The 18,309-nt window shown below is 43.1% G+C and overlaps 1 protein-coding gene across 1 annotated transcript; it reads right to left on the bottom strand.

Moving 5' to 3' along the window:
* Positions 1-724: 724 nt before the first annotated feature.
* On the bottom strand, positions 725-17,946 carry smim29 (small integral membrane protein 29). Its single transcript, XM_088921742.1, has 5 exons — positions 17,883-17,946; positions 16,644-17,016; positions 13,471-13,496; positions 10,768-10,873; positions 725-3,559 (listed from the first exon to the last, which is right to left on the bottom strand). Exons 2-5 carry the CDS (start codon positions 16,749-16,751, stop codon positions 3,491-3,493), a joined length of 309 nt encoding a protein of 102 aa, XP_088777868.1. The 5' UTR covers positions 16,752-17,016; positions 17,883-17,946; the 3' UTR covers positions 725-3,490.
* Positions 17,947-18,309: the final 363 nt, after the last annotated feature.

Below are 18,309 nucleotides of genomic sequence, written 5' to 3' on the forward strand. Positions count from 1 at the left end.
GTTTTAAATCCAAATGTTTTTTTAAAAAAACTAACTTCTGATTTATATAACACCGTTGTACAAACCCAAAAAAGTTTATCCTGCAGACATAACACATCTACACTGATTTTCAGCTACACTGTGTAATAACTGTTGGACAGACATTCCCTCCATCCATCCATTTTCTAACTGCTTTATCCAATACAGGGTCGCAGGGGAACGGAGCCTTTTCCCACAAGCAACAGGCACAAGGAAAGAAATACACCTTGGATGGCATTCCAGTCCATTGCATTGCACATGCAAACTCAGAGATGTACACATTCACACCAGAGCTAATTTACCAGAAGCCAACTAACTGATCAGTGTCTTTGGACTGTGGGAAAGAACTATGTACAGTCTAAACCCCACAGCTTGTACATCAGCAAGGCTGCATCACCAGCTGACTGGGTATCCTCAGCTAGCTGGACACCAGTGAGCTGGCAGTGTGGTCAGCAAGAGTCATTCACTCCTTCGCTTAGTGTTAACTCTCAAAGCAAAGCACCATGGGAATCACACAGTAAAACCTGACCAACATCCCTGGCAAACACACAATCTGGAGAGAAAAAAGCTGTGAGATGTTTAATGTGGTCTTCTGTTTGAAATCAAAAACCTCACCTACTACTGGTAAGTCAATTAGAAGTAGAACCAACATTTAAGCTGTATTATATTTAGTGCAATTTCCTAAAAAGTACTAGGTCCGAGGCAATTTTGATTATATAAATCCTTTATTTAAAAACACAATCAGTGATCGTTATAAGTCAAAATAAAAAAAACACCTTTAAATATGTGCTTGTGTACATTCTGTAAAGAAAAACAGTTCATACAGTCCAGTGCTCATTACATTTAAGACTTAATATATTTGATCATCTTTTTTACTTGTGCTGCCATGCCTGGAGCTGTCTGTCTGCAAATAAGCTTTATATTTTGAATGAGACCTCAGGCATTGCACTGTGCTGTATGCTACAGTATGCTTTATGACAATGTTTTTAACAACAATTTTACCCCTGTTCTGCCTACATACGCAGTGTTGAGCATGCACGGTTCTAATGTAGGGTGATAATCACTTCCTCACACACGTGCAGAGACACTGTTGACCCAGCATTAACAGCATTGGTACAGTGGTGCTTATTTGTCCAAATCACACAGTGGGAGAGAGTAACTGTAGCAGTATAGAACCAATACTGGTAAACAATCTGAGTCAGTAAAGCTGATACTTGCACAATGAGAGCTGCACTTTCACCCAGGTTACATCAGCTGTGAACCAGCAATTACTGTTAGTAGACAATGGCATTAAAAAAAACGCCCACGCTCTTTACTGTCTGTGGCTGGTGTTAGTATCTGGAACACTTTGAGCTGACCACTTCAGGAAGAAGGAAAAGAGACAGTCTTTAAGATTCCACAAACAAATCCTCAAGATCCAAACTTCTCAGACAGAACTTTCCTGGTTATTCTCTAGCCATCCATCCAACCATTTTCTAATTATTTCATCCAATTCAAGGTTGAGGGGCCAGCAAAACAAGGTACACCCTGGATGGAACACCAGTCCATCACAAGGCACACACACTGACCAGGGCCACTTTTCCCAGAATCCAATTGATCTACTACTATGTTTTTTGGACTGTTGGAGGAAACCAGACCACTCAGAGCAAACACACAAACATGTGGGGGAAACACAGAAAGCACACCAAGACCAGAAGTGAACCCAGGGCCTCAGCAGAATAAGGCAGCAATGCTAACCACTGTGCCACTGTGCCCCTCTACAACTCTACACTCATACATTTTCTGTTTGTCAACCCTACAGTGCATACTCCTATATGAGAACTGCTGTTGTCTCATCCTGATTCCTGAAACTTTGAAATTACAACAAAAGTGGGTGCACACAATTCCCCCCTCTTTGGTTGTCCACTTTCCTCAGCTGTAAAGCTGGGAAGAAACCAAAGAGTTCACCAGCCAATGTCTCCCCTGTCTGGCAGGAACACTTTTATATGCCATCTATGAGTTGTAAAAGGCCTGTTTTCATTAGCTTCCACAAAGCCAGCTTTTAGCTCAGGGACTGGAAAGCAAACAGGTTTAGACTTGGAAGATAAATCCCCCTATATGATGAAAAATGACTGCACCAAAAATCTTTCGCAGCCTGAACTTAAATATTCCTTTGCTCCCGTTAAACACCTTATACTGTTTACATTAAGGAGCACAGTTTCTGAGGGTTTTTATTTTTAGTAAATATGTAGATCACTTTTAAAACATTTCGTTGCTGTGAGTTTGAGTTAGTATCACAAGAATGCTACCATCTGCTCTCCTCAGCAGAAGACACACAGAAAACAGGTACAGACTTAAGGCGTCAGTGAACTCATTACTGTACTCTACTATTTTAAATGTCATAAACAAATCATAGAGTCTCTGCTCCAGATCTCCTCCAAAGCAAAATGACTTAAGAAAAGGTGGGAGGGGTCATCTAAGTTGGCATCAACTGATGTCTTTAGACATGTTAATTCCATACTGATCTGCTGCCCTAGATCAGTTTAACACCGTCTCCAGCAGGCAGTGATCTGAGAAGGCCAGTCCAACCTATCAGGCTGTAGCCCTTGAGGGCCAGAGCTGCCACACCACTTGCCTCTACCTTTGCTTTTGCCCCATGAGCTGCTTGAGACTGTCTTTGCATCTGACACGTACCCTTCCTGTCACCTTACTGCCTAGTTAGAGCTCTCATCCTGTCCCTCTTTTGGGCTTATATGATTTGGTCAGAGTGGTTGACGAGAAGAATCTCTTCTCTTCAATCCACTGTTCATACGTGGAACTGTGAGCGCTTAGGTTTGAACAGGGCATTTTTCAATTGGGAAAAACACTGAACAGCTTAGAAGACATCAACGTGCACACACAAAAGCCAAAATAGTTTTGTTAGCTTCAGGACTCCTATAGTTTTGGCAAAGTTGCTCTTTTGCAAGGAAATTACTTTCTTAATGTCTGCGTGTAGAGGGCTTATAAATATTAAATACAGCAGCACAAGACTCAGGACAGGCACAGGAGAGAGGAGGGGCTCCCCATAAAGAAAGTGAAGGGGCTGCCATCTCTGTCTACAGACAACATTTCAGACAAAATCACAACACTGTTCGTGGCAAGGCACCAGCAAAAAAGGCTTTACACATAGTAACAAAATAATAAATACACTTCAGTCAGTTCTCTGTTGTATTCCAGGAAAGGAGTGCGCATGAGTGCTACGTGCGAGCGTGCTGTGGGGGAGTAATTAAGAGCATGAGGTCTCATCACTTGTACAAAGTCACGTTTTTGGTCTCACAAGGATGTTCTCTCGCCAGGAGCTGGAACTAAGAAAGAGCTTTGGATCTGTCACAGCTGTTGAAATGAGAACCAGCTGAAAGATTAGAGCTGATCCCAGTAAAAGTCAAAACCTTTATGATGGACAGATGCCTGTGTCCACTTGGCCAACCTGATCTCTGTGCAGATTCTGAGCTCCTCAAGCATGTGCATCCTTCATCAGTAGGGGGCGCCGGTGTTGGTAAGTCGTTGCCCAGCCCTGGACAACCTAGACAGACATAAAGGGCATGTTAAAACACAGAACAAGCCCCCTTTTACAGCTTTTATAAGGAAGGAAAAGTAAGAAGATTCTTGTGGCACAAACTTTTAACCCTGTGTCTGGTACAGTATTACCATCTGCAGGTTCTTACATACCAGGGTTGTTATCTTATTTTGAGTAATACAGAACTGACAGATAAGAAGTTAAAATGATATGGGACTTAAAGAGTACAAATTGTTTCTGACTCTGCTGTCCATAAAAACGGAAATTCATTCAAAAGCTATGCTGTAGTAGTCATGCTGCTTAACTTAGATCAATAACACACAAGGAAAATCTCTTAGTAGCAAGATAGTGGGCACTAGACAGTGTAGTCCTAAAGACCTGTATTATCTAAGAAAATATTAAGAGGGGAATGATATTGTCCCAGATCCTACTCACACCTTCTGTAATCAGAGTGCTATTTTACCATTTGGATGCAGGGATGGTCCCTGCCTATGAAGACTAAGTGGGGCTTTTCCAGCTTTGTGCCTGCTTTCATCAGGCTGCTGAATTCTAAGGGTTTTCCTACATCCTGTGCTCCACCATGAAAAAGGAGATGTTTAGATTTATGGACACATTTCCTCACCTCTTTCCCCCTTTTCCACCTGCTTCTTTATATTTAATTCAACTGGTTTATAAAATTAGTTGACAATGTAAAAATATAAATACAGTAAAATTCTGGACTTCTTTTAATATTATGTGATCTGTTTATCCCTCATACAAGTAGCATAAGGTTTTTTTTTTCTCTGTTCGTATGCTGGAAGGATGTGCTGTTAATGTACCGGCACCACAAATGAAGTTCCTTGTGGAAAAATAACTATCTTCTAAGTCTATGTCTAAATGACCCAAGTCACATTAAACTACGATGACCAAATGAGCTCATGTTCACTGGACACTTTTGCAACTCAGCCTTTAAATTGAAAAACTTTAATGGGAATTGTTACACCCCAGTGTGTGGTCTATGTGTGTTTTTGTTGTTATGTTCCACACATCTGACTTTGATTGTTCTCCCTTCCCCATTGGCCCACCATTACACCACTGTTTCCGTATGACATCATCTTCAATTAGCTTCTCGACCAATCACAACTCATCTTATTCAGTATAAAACATGGAGGCTTTCAGAAGGAAGGGGCCTTTTGTTTGACTTTGGTCCTGCTTGGCTTTTGGTTTTCGCTTTGGCTTTGTTGGTTTGGTTTGTTTTGCTTTGTGTGTATGTGTGTTTTCATAGAGCTTCGGTTTTGTTGTTTTGTTGGTTTCTGTTTGTCTCTTTGTACTTTTGTTTGTTTGTGTTATCCTTATTTTGCCATTACCTTGCCCAAACTTGTTATTGTGTCAACCTTTGTGTTCTTTTGTACCCTATTACTTGTCTACTCTTGTTTGTATTTGTAGTTCACTTGTGTATTTGTGTGAACTTTTGTGTATAGAGTTAGTTCAGGTTGTTGGGTACATTTTGCACACATGTAGTTGATTCGTGTATTAGTCACACTAGTTTAGGACGGGTGAGTGCCGTTTGTCTTGTATGGTTTTGGGTAGTCAGTGGAGGTTAGCTAGGGTGTTGAAGACACCGAAGACCGTGTGTTTCGGGTTTTCTTTTGTAGTCAAGTTAGCTTTCCCTCACTTTTTTAGCCAGCTCCATTTTGTTTGTTATTTTCTTTTTTTTTGGCACCACTCTAGTTCCTTAGCCCTGTGTGTTATTGTGTCCAATTTTGAACCAGTTACTTATTCAACTTAAAATCATCACTTTTGCACCGACCCTTGTTTTCACGCTTCCTAGTCCCTCACCAGAACCCACCTGCTTCCAAAAATTATCCTAAATGTTACACCCCTTTACCCCTAGACACCGGGGGTCGTAACAGGAATCAAATGGGATTTAAAATCTTTAATCTAATGGAAACTGTGACATACTTAATAGTGACCAGTGTTACAGGACTTCTGAAGATAGGTATTGAGCACTGATTTTCATTTCAGCAGAGACATAGCTCTGACTTTACACTTTCAAGTCTTTCAATTTAAGGGTAGTTTATAACCCACCTTGTCTGTCCCATACAGTCATATAGTCACGTTGTGCCATTAGGGGGAAACGAGATCTTAATTCTGAGGCACGTAGTGATCAAGGCAAAGAGACATTCTGTACTTCAAATTACCACCAACTGAGTAAGGTTTCCAGCTTCATTCTTTTATTTTAATGAAAATAATAGTGAATGGTGCTGGTGTGATGAGCGGGGTTGAAGGTTGAACAGCAGGAGCTCCGGAGTCGCTGGCTTTGGGTCAGGGCACTGCCATGAGCTGACTGTGCCCAGGATGGACAGCTAGTGGCTGGGTGGGCATCTGGGCTGGCTGAGCACCACTGGGTAAAGTGGGCTCAGGTCAGGCCAGGGGATCATCGCCCACACAAAGGGGTGCCTGGGACTTGCCGGGCACCTGTTGGCTTTCTGTGTTGGCAGACAGAGCTCATCCGGGCAGTGTCTGCTCCGCAAAAATGGCATAAAAATGGCAGATCGCTCTGAGAAGAGCCCATCTCTGGAGAAAAGGGGTGCAAGTTTCTCACCACCCACCCTGCTGGGCCTATCCCACCAAGTTGACTAAGACATGCTCTTTCTCAGCTGGCATAATTCAATAAAGAGAAAAACTGCCAGATTAACATTTATATTTTACAATAATAATAATACTCAGACAAACAGAAATGTACAGCTTTTAAACTGCTGCCCATATGAGTGATGCTGCACCAGTATAAGTATAATCCTATTAAACTGAAGCAGAGAAGACTTACAAACCAGCTGGGATTGCTTCATACAGAGAACTTGGACCATACAGCTGAAACATGATATACAGACTTTTTTTGTCCTAACGCATCTCAAAATGCCTCGTCAATAAAGGTATTTCTTTGCTTTTCTTCAGGGTAACACCATAGCAACAGACATCACACGTTCCAATCTTTGAAGTCAGCATCCGAAGCTCTTTGATACTTCTGCTGCTGGCAAGAGAAGTTCTTCCTGCTTTCACATCCCTGCAGCTGCCACGAGGGAAATACCAGCTCAGACACAATTTACACCTCCTCCCATCTCTCCAGTGAACATTGCATTCATGTGCACTGATATTATTAAGACTGTCCAGTGTATGTACAGATTATGAGCATCCTTCTCAGCACCTGTGGGTTTCATGTAAACTAAAAAAAAATCTGAAATTTGGAATTAGGAATTAAACAAAAACTGAAATTAGGAATTAAAAATGAATATTAATTCCTTAATCCACCCAAACTCTTGTTCCAATACAGGGTACGGGAGAGCCTGGAGCCTAGCAAGCAATGGGCTAAAGGCAGGTCAAACCCTGGATGGGACACCAGTCTATTGCAGGGCACACAGACACAGACACACACTTACAGCAGTGCAATTTTCCCAGAAGTCAATTAACCATCCAGTGTGTCTTTGGACTGTGGGAGGAAACAGGAGCACCCAGAAGAAACCCACATGAATACTGTTAGAGCATACAAACTCCACACAGATAGCACTGCAGGACTTGAAGCCAGTGCCCCAGTCCTGGAAGACAACAAGGCTAATCACTGGACGCCACTCTGCCACCCTCATTCCTTAATCTATTTTTAATAAGCTTATTTTTTTACTGTAGAGAATTTCTTAAAATAAATTGCCTTAGAATAAGCTAAGAGCAAGAAGGGCAATCAGAATAATTTGGTGTCTAATGCCATACACAGTTACGTTAAAGGAACTGAATCTCTTTATTCTTGAAAGTAAGATATTAAAGAGGGAGTTTGATACCAGTATTCAAAATCCAGCTAGATACCTTCAATTCACAGGGTTGCTTTATCCTCAGCCATGATTCCAGCAGACAATGTCACGAATAATGTAATGAATAAGTATATTTAGGACTGAAACCAGTGGCACTGTCTACAGTGAAGCATGCTATTCCACCATGTCCGAGGGGAACCGTCAACCTGTCCTGCTGGTTTTCATCTCATTCAAACCACATTTCTCCAGTACTAATCGATTACATAAATGATCTGCTTGCTTTACTCAGACTTTTGCTCACCTTGTTTCTTCAGTCAGTTCTAAGTGTGAAAAATACTTGACATTAAGGGTCCAAAAGCTTACAGTAGATAACTTTATACAGCCCTTAATCAACTTGCTTGCTGTTATTTTTGACTAAACTGCCATTACAAGTTGATCAGTTGATGGTGAACAAGTCCAGATGGGAATGACACTCTAAGATCATATATACCTTATGCCAGCAGCCATTTCACTCTGCAACTCACAACTGGCAACCCACTGAACCTCAGCAGGTGTGAGCCTGGTCTGTACCTGGATGGGAGACCTCCTGGGAAAAACTAAGGTTGCTGCTGGAAGAGGTGTTAATGGAGCCAGCAGGGGGCACTCAACCTATGTGGGTCATAATGCCCCAGTATAATGACAGGGACACTATACTGTAAAAAGGTGCCGTCCTTCGGATAAGATGTAAAACCAAGGTCCTGACTCCCTGTGGTCAAGAGTAGGGGTGTAACCCTGGTGTCCTGGCCAAATTTCCTATTGGCCCTTACCATTGATGGCCTCCTAATAATCCCCAACTATCTGGGGGCTTCATTAATTGGCTTCATCACTCTGTTCTCCTCCCCACTGATGTGGTGTGTGGTGAGTGTTCTGGTGCACTATAGCTGCCGTTGCATCATCCAGGTGGGACTGCACACTGTCCCAGTGTCCAGAAAAGCGCTATATAAGTGTAAGCAATTATTAATTAAAATTTAGACATCCCCACAATGGGAGTAACTCCACTGGACACATGCTATCAGTGGGAGACTGTAATGCACATTTTTTTGTGCTGCTGCCAAAATCCATTTGCTTATATTTCAGGCAACACAACTGAATGAGAATGAGACAAATATGCCTGAAATAGACAACTGCATTTGATTAACCTGTGATTAACAGGTCAGCTGTGCCAAAAATAGAAAACACAGTGCTCTTCCAATATCAGTGTTGGCAACCACTGGTCTACACAAAGCTTAGTTAATTCACTCCTTACACTTATATAGCGCTTTTCTGGACACTCCACTCAAACTGCTTTACAGGTAATGGGGTCTCCCTTCCACCACCACCAATGTGCAGCCCCACCTGGATGCGATGGCAGCCATAGTGGACCACTAATTTACCACACACAGGCTATCAGTGGGGAGGAGAAAAGAGTGATGAATCCAGTTCATAGATGGGGATTATTAGGAGGCCACGAATGGTAAAGGCCAATGGAAAATTTTGCCAGGACACCAGAATAACACCCTATTCCTTTCGAGAAACGCCGTAGTCATTTTTAATGACTTTTAGTGATGAGAAAGTCAAGCAACTGAATAAGGTAAAGCTGCAACAGATATGTGTCGAAGTCTTCCCCACTTTGAGTGTGGTGGTTTATTACAGTCCTGTTACTGACTGGTCCAGTCTGCTCATTTACAAATATAGCAGAGGCTGTTCATGCAGATGTCCTAAGTGGTAGAGAAAATGTCTCTCATCTATCATACATATGCAAAAAAAGCAAGAGGATGACCCTGCTTTATGAGAGATGCCAGACACGCAGTGAAGATGGTCTTATAATAATGCAGAATACTATACCTTCATCCTGCAGAGTTCAGTGAAAGCAAAATGAATGTTACAAGTCTCCGAGTTTCTTTTTGTTCCACACCACCACCTAGTGTCTAAGAAGCTGAACTGCAACTGCTTTTATTTCAACAGTAACATGTACAGTACCTACTCCCTATAAAAGGCAGTCTGGCCAGTAAATTGTCCACTTTCAACCAAGACTGCTGCACATCAGGCAACTGTCATTGTAGACTACTTCATCTTGGCTTCCCTATATGAACATTTCTCGCAGAAACTGAATTCAGAACAAAAGACTAGAGACATGTTTTCCATGGAGCGTTGAGTGTTGGAAACACTAAATTAACACACACGCCGGCTGCCGATATATCTGTTTTGAAAGGCATGCCTACTTAAAGACCCTAGTGTTGCCATGCAAACCTGGGCAATCCTTAATGGCTTATATTTCTTTAGCACCCTCTGCTCAAAATAATGTTCAAATGTTCAAAATAAGGATTCAAAAATGGAGAGCTTTCGGTGACGTTTCAATTATCCTGATAACCAAATGAGTAGTATCTTACATCAAACTGGGATTCACACAAAGGAGGCAGTCTATTCTCTCTAAGGGCTGTGCGGGCAGTTTTACTAAGACTCAAAGATGTATCTGTTTTCCGGCCTGCTGAGTAAATTGAATCTGTGAGAAAAGTATCCACATCTTGGCCCTGATCCACTAATTCGGATGCTTGTTTTTCAGAACTGCTCTTGTTGCTGGGGCAACTTAAAAACTCAATGGTGAGCATTCAGATTCAATAAAGCCGCTTTTTGTTTAAAAAAAAAGAATGCTTCAATCAATGGGCACAGCTCACGTTAAGGCATTTTCACACAAAAGCTCTTAATATGTGCGGAGAGCGCTGTATGTCACACCACCCAGCAGAGGGCGCACTGGCTGTCTGGGGGAGTGTGCCGCCCCACAGGGACAAATAAACTAGGTTACTCATTTAGCTCCTTGCTTCTGGCTTTGTAAAGAAAGTGCTCCCACAAAACTCCTCAAATGAGGTGTTCAATAAGTGGTCAAATGGGTTTCCTGTTTTCAAAGTCTCCAAGGATAAGAAAGAGTCCAGTTCATCCAGCTTCTTATATTTTTATTTCTTACAGAATCAGAAAGTGGTAGCCAATAGTAGTGTTACTACTTTCGTTTTCCACCGAGTTATTTTTGTCTTGTGTTTTAATGAGAGATTCTCTAATATTGCTACATTTGAGGTGATTTTGAAAACTAGCACCACTTAATTCAGTTAAGACTCCAAGTTAAGACTCAGATTCAGTGTGACACTTGTTTCTTATTCCAATCTGTGCAGACAAAGTACTGCAACAGATGTGAATAATTCTTTTTAGGAGAAATTCTCAGAATAGAGAGGACAAATGAAATCTGTCCCTGGTTCATCTTCATGGCCAATAATCATTAATCTTTCATCACCCACAGTATGAAGCCGTCTTGTGAGTACAAACATTAGTAGTTATGACTGACCTCTTTGCCAATAGTATTCTACAGTTCTAAAGGCACAGGAAGGACATAGAAAGAAACAGGTCAATTTTGGAAACAGCGGGCACCTTTGTGTCTTCATCCCTCCAGAGCATTTCCTGTTCGGCCTCGTTGAGTTCCTCCGATGGGTCGTAGGTGTAAACGGGGAGCAGCTGATGACGTAACCTGTCGATCCTAAAACACACAAGCGCAAGACAGGGTTCAGGGCTCAGATATTTAAAAACGAAGCTCTCAGGGATGGAAGCTGCTTCTCCTTAATTGAAACCCACCGACGGTGGCACGTACTGGAGCCCCGGGTTCAATTCCTGGGGAGCTACATGGATGGATATTGTATATTCTCCCTATGTGTGTGTGGGAGAGCACCTACAGATGCCCCAGTTTCCTACTGCAGTCCAAAGAAATGCTGGTAGATTAACTGGCTTCAGGAAAAACTGGCCCTGGAGTGAGTGTGTGCGTTTGGGACAGATGAAAACCACAGGTGACAAGGAGAAGATATTAGTGCTTGTTCTTTACACACAGTACTTTGGCAATGGCCTTCTAAATTAGAAAGGTGCAATGAGCAGCTGAAGAGTAAGTAAAGTGGTATACGCACACAGCATTTCTAGCCAGACCTTTCCTGCAAAATGGATCAGAATGAACAGTAGCGCCTGAGAACAGAAAGAGTGCTGCCTACACCTGCTGACGTTCAAGACCTGCTTCAGAGTTTCAGAAACGAATCTCACATGATGCCACACACCAGGTATCATGGAGTGGATGGGATTGCTGCTCTAGATAGCAGTCTGTTCAGCAACACATGCAGTCCTACGATTCATGGGTGTGTCGATACTGACAACTGGACAGAGAAAGACCCAACCTGTCAGGAAAATGTTGTAGAGATTCCAAGGGCAGAAGGTTTGTCCATGTGTCCGTGTTTCGTCATTCTGTTGCAAAACTGTGCACCCTGTTGGTCTTGTGCACCACTTTGCTCAGACAGCTGACTTCAGGTGCTTTCCTCGCACTTTGACGCATGTTGCACCGGTGACTGACAGCAGCACTTTGCAGCCCAATCTGGTTAGATCTCAGAAGCTCAGCCAGGCTGGGCCTGGTCAGTACTGGACTAGGAGACAGAGGACCACCACTGTTGCTGCTTTTAGCAGTGTTGGAGGAACAGGAAGGGGCGCTTTTCCTTGTGCACCAGATTTTCCCAACCCTTGCCCCAGTATGGTGTACAGACTTTTAGATAGGACAATCCTTAAAGTATCCTTAGGCACTTTATGAAAGACTTGGAAGTGTTAACACCAATGTCCAGGATAAATTCCACTCAGGGCGTACACAATCTGACCCACCTAAATTTCTACCTTAATTTGACTGCTGAAGTAATTTCTCACTCCTCCCTTTCATCTGCTGGAGCAGAATGGGTGCTGTGTGTCACCCAGGCAGGTGTTGCATTTCAGAGGTGGGTGAAGTGGGTCCAGTCCTGCAGCACCCTCCAAAGGTATAAGACCAGCAGTCAAAACTGTACTTATTGGTTTAAAATCAAGCATTTTGTGATCTATCCTTCTTATAATCACTTTATCCAATACAGGGTCAAAGGAGAGCTGGAGCCTATCCCAGCAAGCAATGGGCATAAGGCAGGATATACCCTGGACAAGATGCCAGTCCACTGCAGGAAAGACAGACACAAACACTCACACCAGGGCTAATTTTCCTAAAAGCTAATTAACCTACCAGTATATCTTTGGGCTGGAAAGCCATATGAATGTAGAAAGAACATACAAACTCCACACAGATATTACATCCAGAAATGAACCCAGGGCCCCAGCACTGCAAGGCAGCAATGCTAACCACAGTACAACTAAAATGAACATCACAATTTATGTTTTGCCTTTGGGTAAATCCATGCAAATATTGTACTTGATCATATTAGATGAAAAACGTTTGAAAAAAGCTTGTGTTCATCACAGTGATTTCAAGTGACCACAAGTACTGGGGCACATTCACTTTAAGTATATAAGTATATTTTAGGATACAATGGTTATTTTACAGTATCTGTAGCAATATTTTGAATTTTGAAGCAATAACTGCATGTAGTCTGTGGCCCAGTGAGCTTGCCACAGTCTTTGTGTGATTATCTGAGATGCCTTCCCAAGCCTCAATTCAATTTGAGTCTGGAGATTGACTTGACAATTGTCAGTCTAAAACACTTTAATTAATTGCTAAGCTGACAAGCCGCTGCACTACACAAACTGCATCAGACTGACTTACTGATGCCCACTGTTATTTGTGTCACGTCTCAATTAGACTCTCACGGTTTGTATTAGAGGACTGGTTTGTGGGTGAGTGTCTTTAACCCAATTCCCTCTACTTTCACACCTGTCCATGGGATGGGGCAACTTCACTAGTCTGTGAACAGATAATGCAATATACCAGCAGGGTCACCAGCTGGGTCAGTCAGGGTAATAGTCTCCTCTGAGTCACCTATGTGTCCTGAAGCCTGGAAAGCACAGGGTCAAAGCCTGGCTATGCAACATGGGTGCTGTCAGTGGGGTTCAGCTGGGCAGCCACACCTTTCCACCCACAACTGGCTGTGTCAGTTTTCCCTTTAACACAGCAGCTCTGTGACAGTGTGAACAGAGGCCTGGCTTAGTATTGTGTGATTCACAGAATGGATTCTGTCCTGTCAGAGGTCTGTGTTCTCTTTGTGTCTCCTGGGCTAGTGTGGGTGTTGAGGAGACAAACCAGGTCGGACAGAGTACAGCCTTTTCACAATGTGAGGAATCAGGAACGCTTACCTTCTTTTTTTCTGGATGTACATCACCTGTAAAGAGAGGGAAAATATAGATTGATTAGATATACAGTGGTGTGAAAAAGTGTTTGCCCCCTTCCTGATTTCTTATTTTTTTGCATGTTTGTCACACTGAAATGTTTCAGATCATCAAACAAATTGAAATATTAGACAAAGATAACACAAGTAAACACAAAATGCAGTTTTTAAATGAAGGTTTTTATTATTAAGGGAAAAAAGAATCCAAACCTACATGGCCCTGTGTGAAAAAGTGATTGCCCCCCCCCCGTTAAAACATAAATCAACTGTGGTTTATCACATCTTTGGAAAGCTGAGTTCAATTTCTCTAGCCACACCCAGGCCTGATTACTGCCACACCTGTTCTCAATCAAGAAATCACTTAAATAGGACCTGCCTGACAAAGTGAAGTAGACCAAAAAATCCTCAAAAGCTAGACATCATGCTGCGATCCAAACAAATTCAGGAACAAATGAGAAACGGAGTAATTGAGATTTATCAGTCTGGAAAAGGTTATAAAGCCATTTCTAAAGCTTTGGGACTCCAGCGAACCACAGTGAGAGCCATTAACAGTGGTGAACCTTTCCAGGAGTGGCCCACCGACCAAAATTACCCCAAGAGCGCAGCGACGACTTATCCAAGAGGTCACAAAAAACCCCACAACAACATCCAAAGAACTGCAGGCTTCACTTGCCTCAGTTAAGGTCAGTGTTCATGACTCCACCATAAGAAAGAGACTGGGCAAAAATGGCCTGCATGGCAGAGTTCCAAGACGAAAACCACTGCTGAGCAAAAAGAACATAAAGGCTCGTCTCAGTTTTGCCAGAAAACATCTTGATGATCCCCAAGACTTTTGGGAAAATACTCTGTGGACTGACGAGACAAAAGTTGAACTTTTTGGAAGGTGTGTGTCCCATTACATCTGGCATAAAAGTAACACAGCATTTCAGAAAAGGAACATCATACCAACAGTAAAATATGGTGGTGGTAGTGTGATGGTCTGGGGCTGTTTTGCTGCTTCAGGACCTGGAAGACTTGCTGTGGTAAATGGAACCATGAATTCTGCTGTTTACCAAAAAATCCTGAAGGAGAATGTCCGGCCATCTGTTCGTGACCTCAAGCTGAAGCGCACTTGGGTTCTGCAGCAGGACAACGATCCAAAACACACCAGCAAATCCACCTCTGAATGGCTTAAGAAAAACAAAATGAAGACTTTGGAGTGGCCTAGTCAAAGTCCTGACCTGAATCGGATTGAGATGTTGTGGCATGACCTTAAAAAAGCGGTTAAGGCTGATGAGTGGGCCAAAATTCCTCCACAGCGCTGTAAAAAACTCATTGCCAGTTATCGCAAACGCTTGATTGCAGTTGTTGCTGCTAAGGGTGGCCCAACCAGTTATTAGGTTTAGGGGGCAATCACTTTTTCACACAGGGCCATGTAGGTTTGGATTTTTTTTTCCCTTAATAATAAAAACCTTAATTTAAAAACTGCATATTGTGTTTACTTGTGTTATCTTTGTCTAATATTTCAATTTGTTTGATGATCTGAAACATTTCAGTGTGACAAACATGCAAAAAAATAAGAAATCAGGAAGGGGGCAAACACTTTTTCACACCACTGTAGGTACGAGAAGCATTATTGTTCGAGCATTATTATCATCACTTTATTTGATACAGGGCTGTGAGGGAGCAAGAGCCTATCCCAGCAAGCACCGGGCACAAGGGAGAACACACCCTGGAAGGGATGCCAGTCCATTGCAGGGCAGACAGTGACACAGTCACACACACGCACACACTCACACCAAGGCCACTTTTCTAAGAAGACAATTAACCTACCAGCTTGTATTTGGACTGAGGGAGGAAACCAGAGCACCCAGAGGAAACCCATGTGAACTTGGGGAGAACATACAAACTCCACACAGACAGCACCCCAGGAATTGAATACCCCAGCACTGTGCTAAACAGCAAAAGTAACCACTACATTACAGTGCCACCTTCAACTTTATTTTAAATGGAATGAAAGTTTATTTTAATTAAAAATGGTACAATAAAGAGATGAGGGCAGCAGAGTGTAGTCACCACTGTGGACCTGCTGTTGTACCTTGAGTGAGGTAGTTCACCCCATTTTCTCCAGTCGAGACAGCTGTATAAATCTGAACCAGCACTGCTGGGGGGTTACCCTGTGATAGGCCAGTGTCCCATCCAGGGAAGAGTCACATGCTCTCACTCTACTTACTGCTACAGACACCAGGATGGGTTCTGTCCTGATGAGTCACTGTGGCTCAGATATAGAAATTGCCTACCTACAGTTAAAAAGCCATTTTCGTTATACAGAAAGACAGGAGCCTCATAAAGCACATGAACTTCAAAGGTTTACCTGCAAACAACTGCACATAGAAACTGTTTATTTTTACAAAGCTAACAATCCAAACAGAAAGTAAAATTTAAAGAAAGTAAAAGGAAGGGAAACAATCATTCCCCCAGTGTAACTCAACAGACTGAGGTTCTGTATTTTGTTTGAGGTCCTGTATTTGTACTTTTCTCTCCTAATTTGTACTTTTCTCCCCTAATAACAACAGATACAAAGTACCGCCCACCTTCCCCAGAGAAGCAACAGCTACTCATCGAACAACGAGCTTGTTCTTAATTCAAGTGCGGCAAGATACTTATCACCTGATCTTGTAGTCTGATTTTTAGAAAAATGACATTCAAATTGAAAAGGCTGTACTATAAAACAGAACAGGAAGATTCTTAGCTGTAAGGGTACACTCCAAATTCTTCAGGCTCCAGTTTCTTCAAGTGAAGGAGTCTGTCAGCTCCATACTGTGCCCCAGCCCCCCCAGCAGCCTGTACAGGAGCAGAGCCCGAGCACTAGAGCTGTTGATCAGATATCTGTAGCTTCTATTCTTCTCTTCCCTTACCGGTCTTTCTGTTTTCACGTCACGCGCAGAAGCAGAACTTCGGCGCCCATTTCACTCTTCTGAGGAACAGCCAAAAGCCTTATTGACACTTTGCAAGTCAAGCCCTGACACATTTTAAACCTGGTGTGCCAGGAGCAGGTCTCGGAACACTTCAATACTTTTCACATTCGTTTGTTACCCTGTAAGTAGAGCACGGTAACGCCAAATACAGTACACCAATGCTAACAAGACCCCTCCCACCTACCCCAGCTGCGGCGACCCCAACGATGGTGATCAGGAAGAAAGGCACCAGGATGTAGCTGATCGCCGCGTCTCCGTTGACCGCGGGAGAGGGCGGGCCGGTGGAGTTCATGATTGTCACGCTTCTCCTCCAGGTGGGGGCTCCCTCTGCTGTTCCGCTCTCCTCTTACCCCCCCCTCACCTCGAGCTCAGAGCCTGGAAGGGTTAATGGGAGACCTCCTGTTTGTGCACACAGCGGGGCTGTCTCGGCGGCTAGGGTCCTCTCCTGGCACGGCCAGAGCCCTGAGTTTCTTCTGGTCTCATCCTCTGGGCTCATGTGATCGGCGCATGGCTCTCCCCTTCGCTAATCAGTGTGAAATCGCGCTGCCTCGGGGAAGCTGGGAGGAGGAACCACAGCAGCAAGGATCTCAGTCTGTGGCTGACATAGGAATCTTGCTACTTTAAACACACCAATACAAAGGCAACTGTATTAAATATGAAAGTCAGAGACACAATGCAGGCTTCCTGCTATTTAATTCAGCTTTATGCTACTATTTTTCTTTTTAAAGAAGAATTACTTCACACCCTGTGCACTGTTCTTACTTTTCTTTTTCCTTGCTGTCCATCCCCGTTAATAATTATCTGCAGAAAATGTAACTCTAACCACTTTAGAATAGTCGAACTGACTATTCTGGCTGCGGAACTCCTTTACAAAGGGGGGACTTCAGAGCCGACGGTCGGGAAGTGTGACGGGGAGGGAGTCAGTCCATGCGACAGACAGGGATACCTTCCTGAGAACTTACAACTCGAGGTAGTAGAGCACACAGCTCCAGTGGGAACGAGGGTATAGGCTCGGGAGTTCGCATTGGACGCTACAGACACTTTAGGGGGCGTTTTGAAACAGCAGGTAAAAGAATTGACTCATGCAAAATGCTATGATGCTATTTTCTCTCCATAAACGTCATAGTAATTATAAGGGTTTCACTAATATAGTACTTTAAATTATTAGACTTCGTGCCTTAATAACAGAGATACAAGTACAAAAACAGAGATAAAGATGAAAGGATACCATCGCGTCACTAACAAGGTATTCGTATTTTGTCATGCATTGACTCAAAAAGAATCATTCATTTGACATAATGAGCTATTTTTATTACATTTTTTTACCGACTGCCAGTTCTGCAAAAAAATATATTGCGTCTGCGAACTGTCTGATGTTTATGGTAGCACACGCACCGCCCATAGTGATAGAAACGATACTCACCTGCTCCCACCCAGACAGCCCGGCACAGTCTTGGTAACCAGGAAGCAAGCGTCTCGCCGTGATTGACAGCGCAGCACCACAGTGGGTTAGTGACTGAAAAGGGTGTGGGGGTGGAAATCGTTCAGCGCCGGCCAATGGGAAACGTCACACGACGTGCAAGCCCAGCAGCGCGGAGCTGCGGACGTACAGTATAGTCAGGTGCTTTCCTGTGCTGCTCTTGGCGAGTGCTGTCACTCTACCAGCAGAGAGCAGCAGCGCCTTTCATTTTGTCCCCCCTTGTCTTCCGTGAAGCGTTTCTAAAGGATACAACGGTGTGTAGGGTCAGCGTTTTTCTCCTGAACGTTAAAGGCAATTGCACTGAAAACACACGAATGGCTTAAATTCAACTAAAGCATTACTCTTGAAGTACAACTGAATATACATCAAT

Source organism: Atractosteus spatula, chromosome 7 (assembly GCF_055471065.1).
Source record: "Atractosteus spatula isolate fAtrSpa1 chromosome 7, fAtrSpa1.hap1, whole genome shotgun sequence".
Classification (NCBI taxonomy): Eukaryota; Metazoa; Chordata; class Actinopteri; order Semionotiformes; family Lepisosteidae; genus Atractosteus; species Atractosteus spatula.

Excerpts from the sequence above, each read along its gene's own strand:
- smim29 (XM_088921742.1), bottom strand. The coding sequence starts at position 16,751 with ATGAACTCCACCGGCCCGCCCTCTCCCGCGGTCAACGGAGACGCGGCG. Across the intron at positions 13,497-16,643 it reads TTGGGGTCGCCGCAGCTGGG|GTGATGTACATCCAGAAAAA; the intron begins GTAGGTGGGAGG and ends CTCTCTTTACAG. Across the intron at positions 10,874-13,470 it reads TACATCCAGAAAAAAAGAAG|GATCGACAGGTTACGTCATC; the intron begins GTAAGCGTTCCT and ends TGTGTGTTTTAG.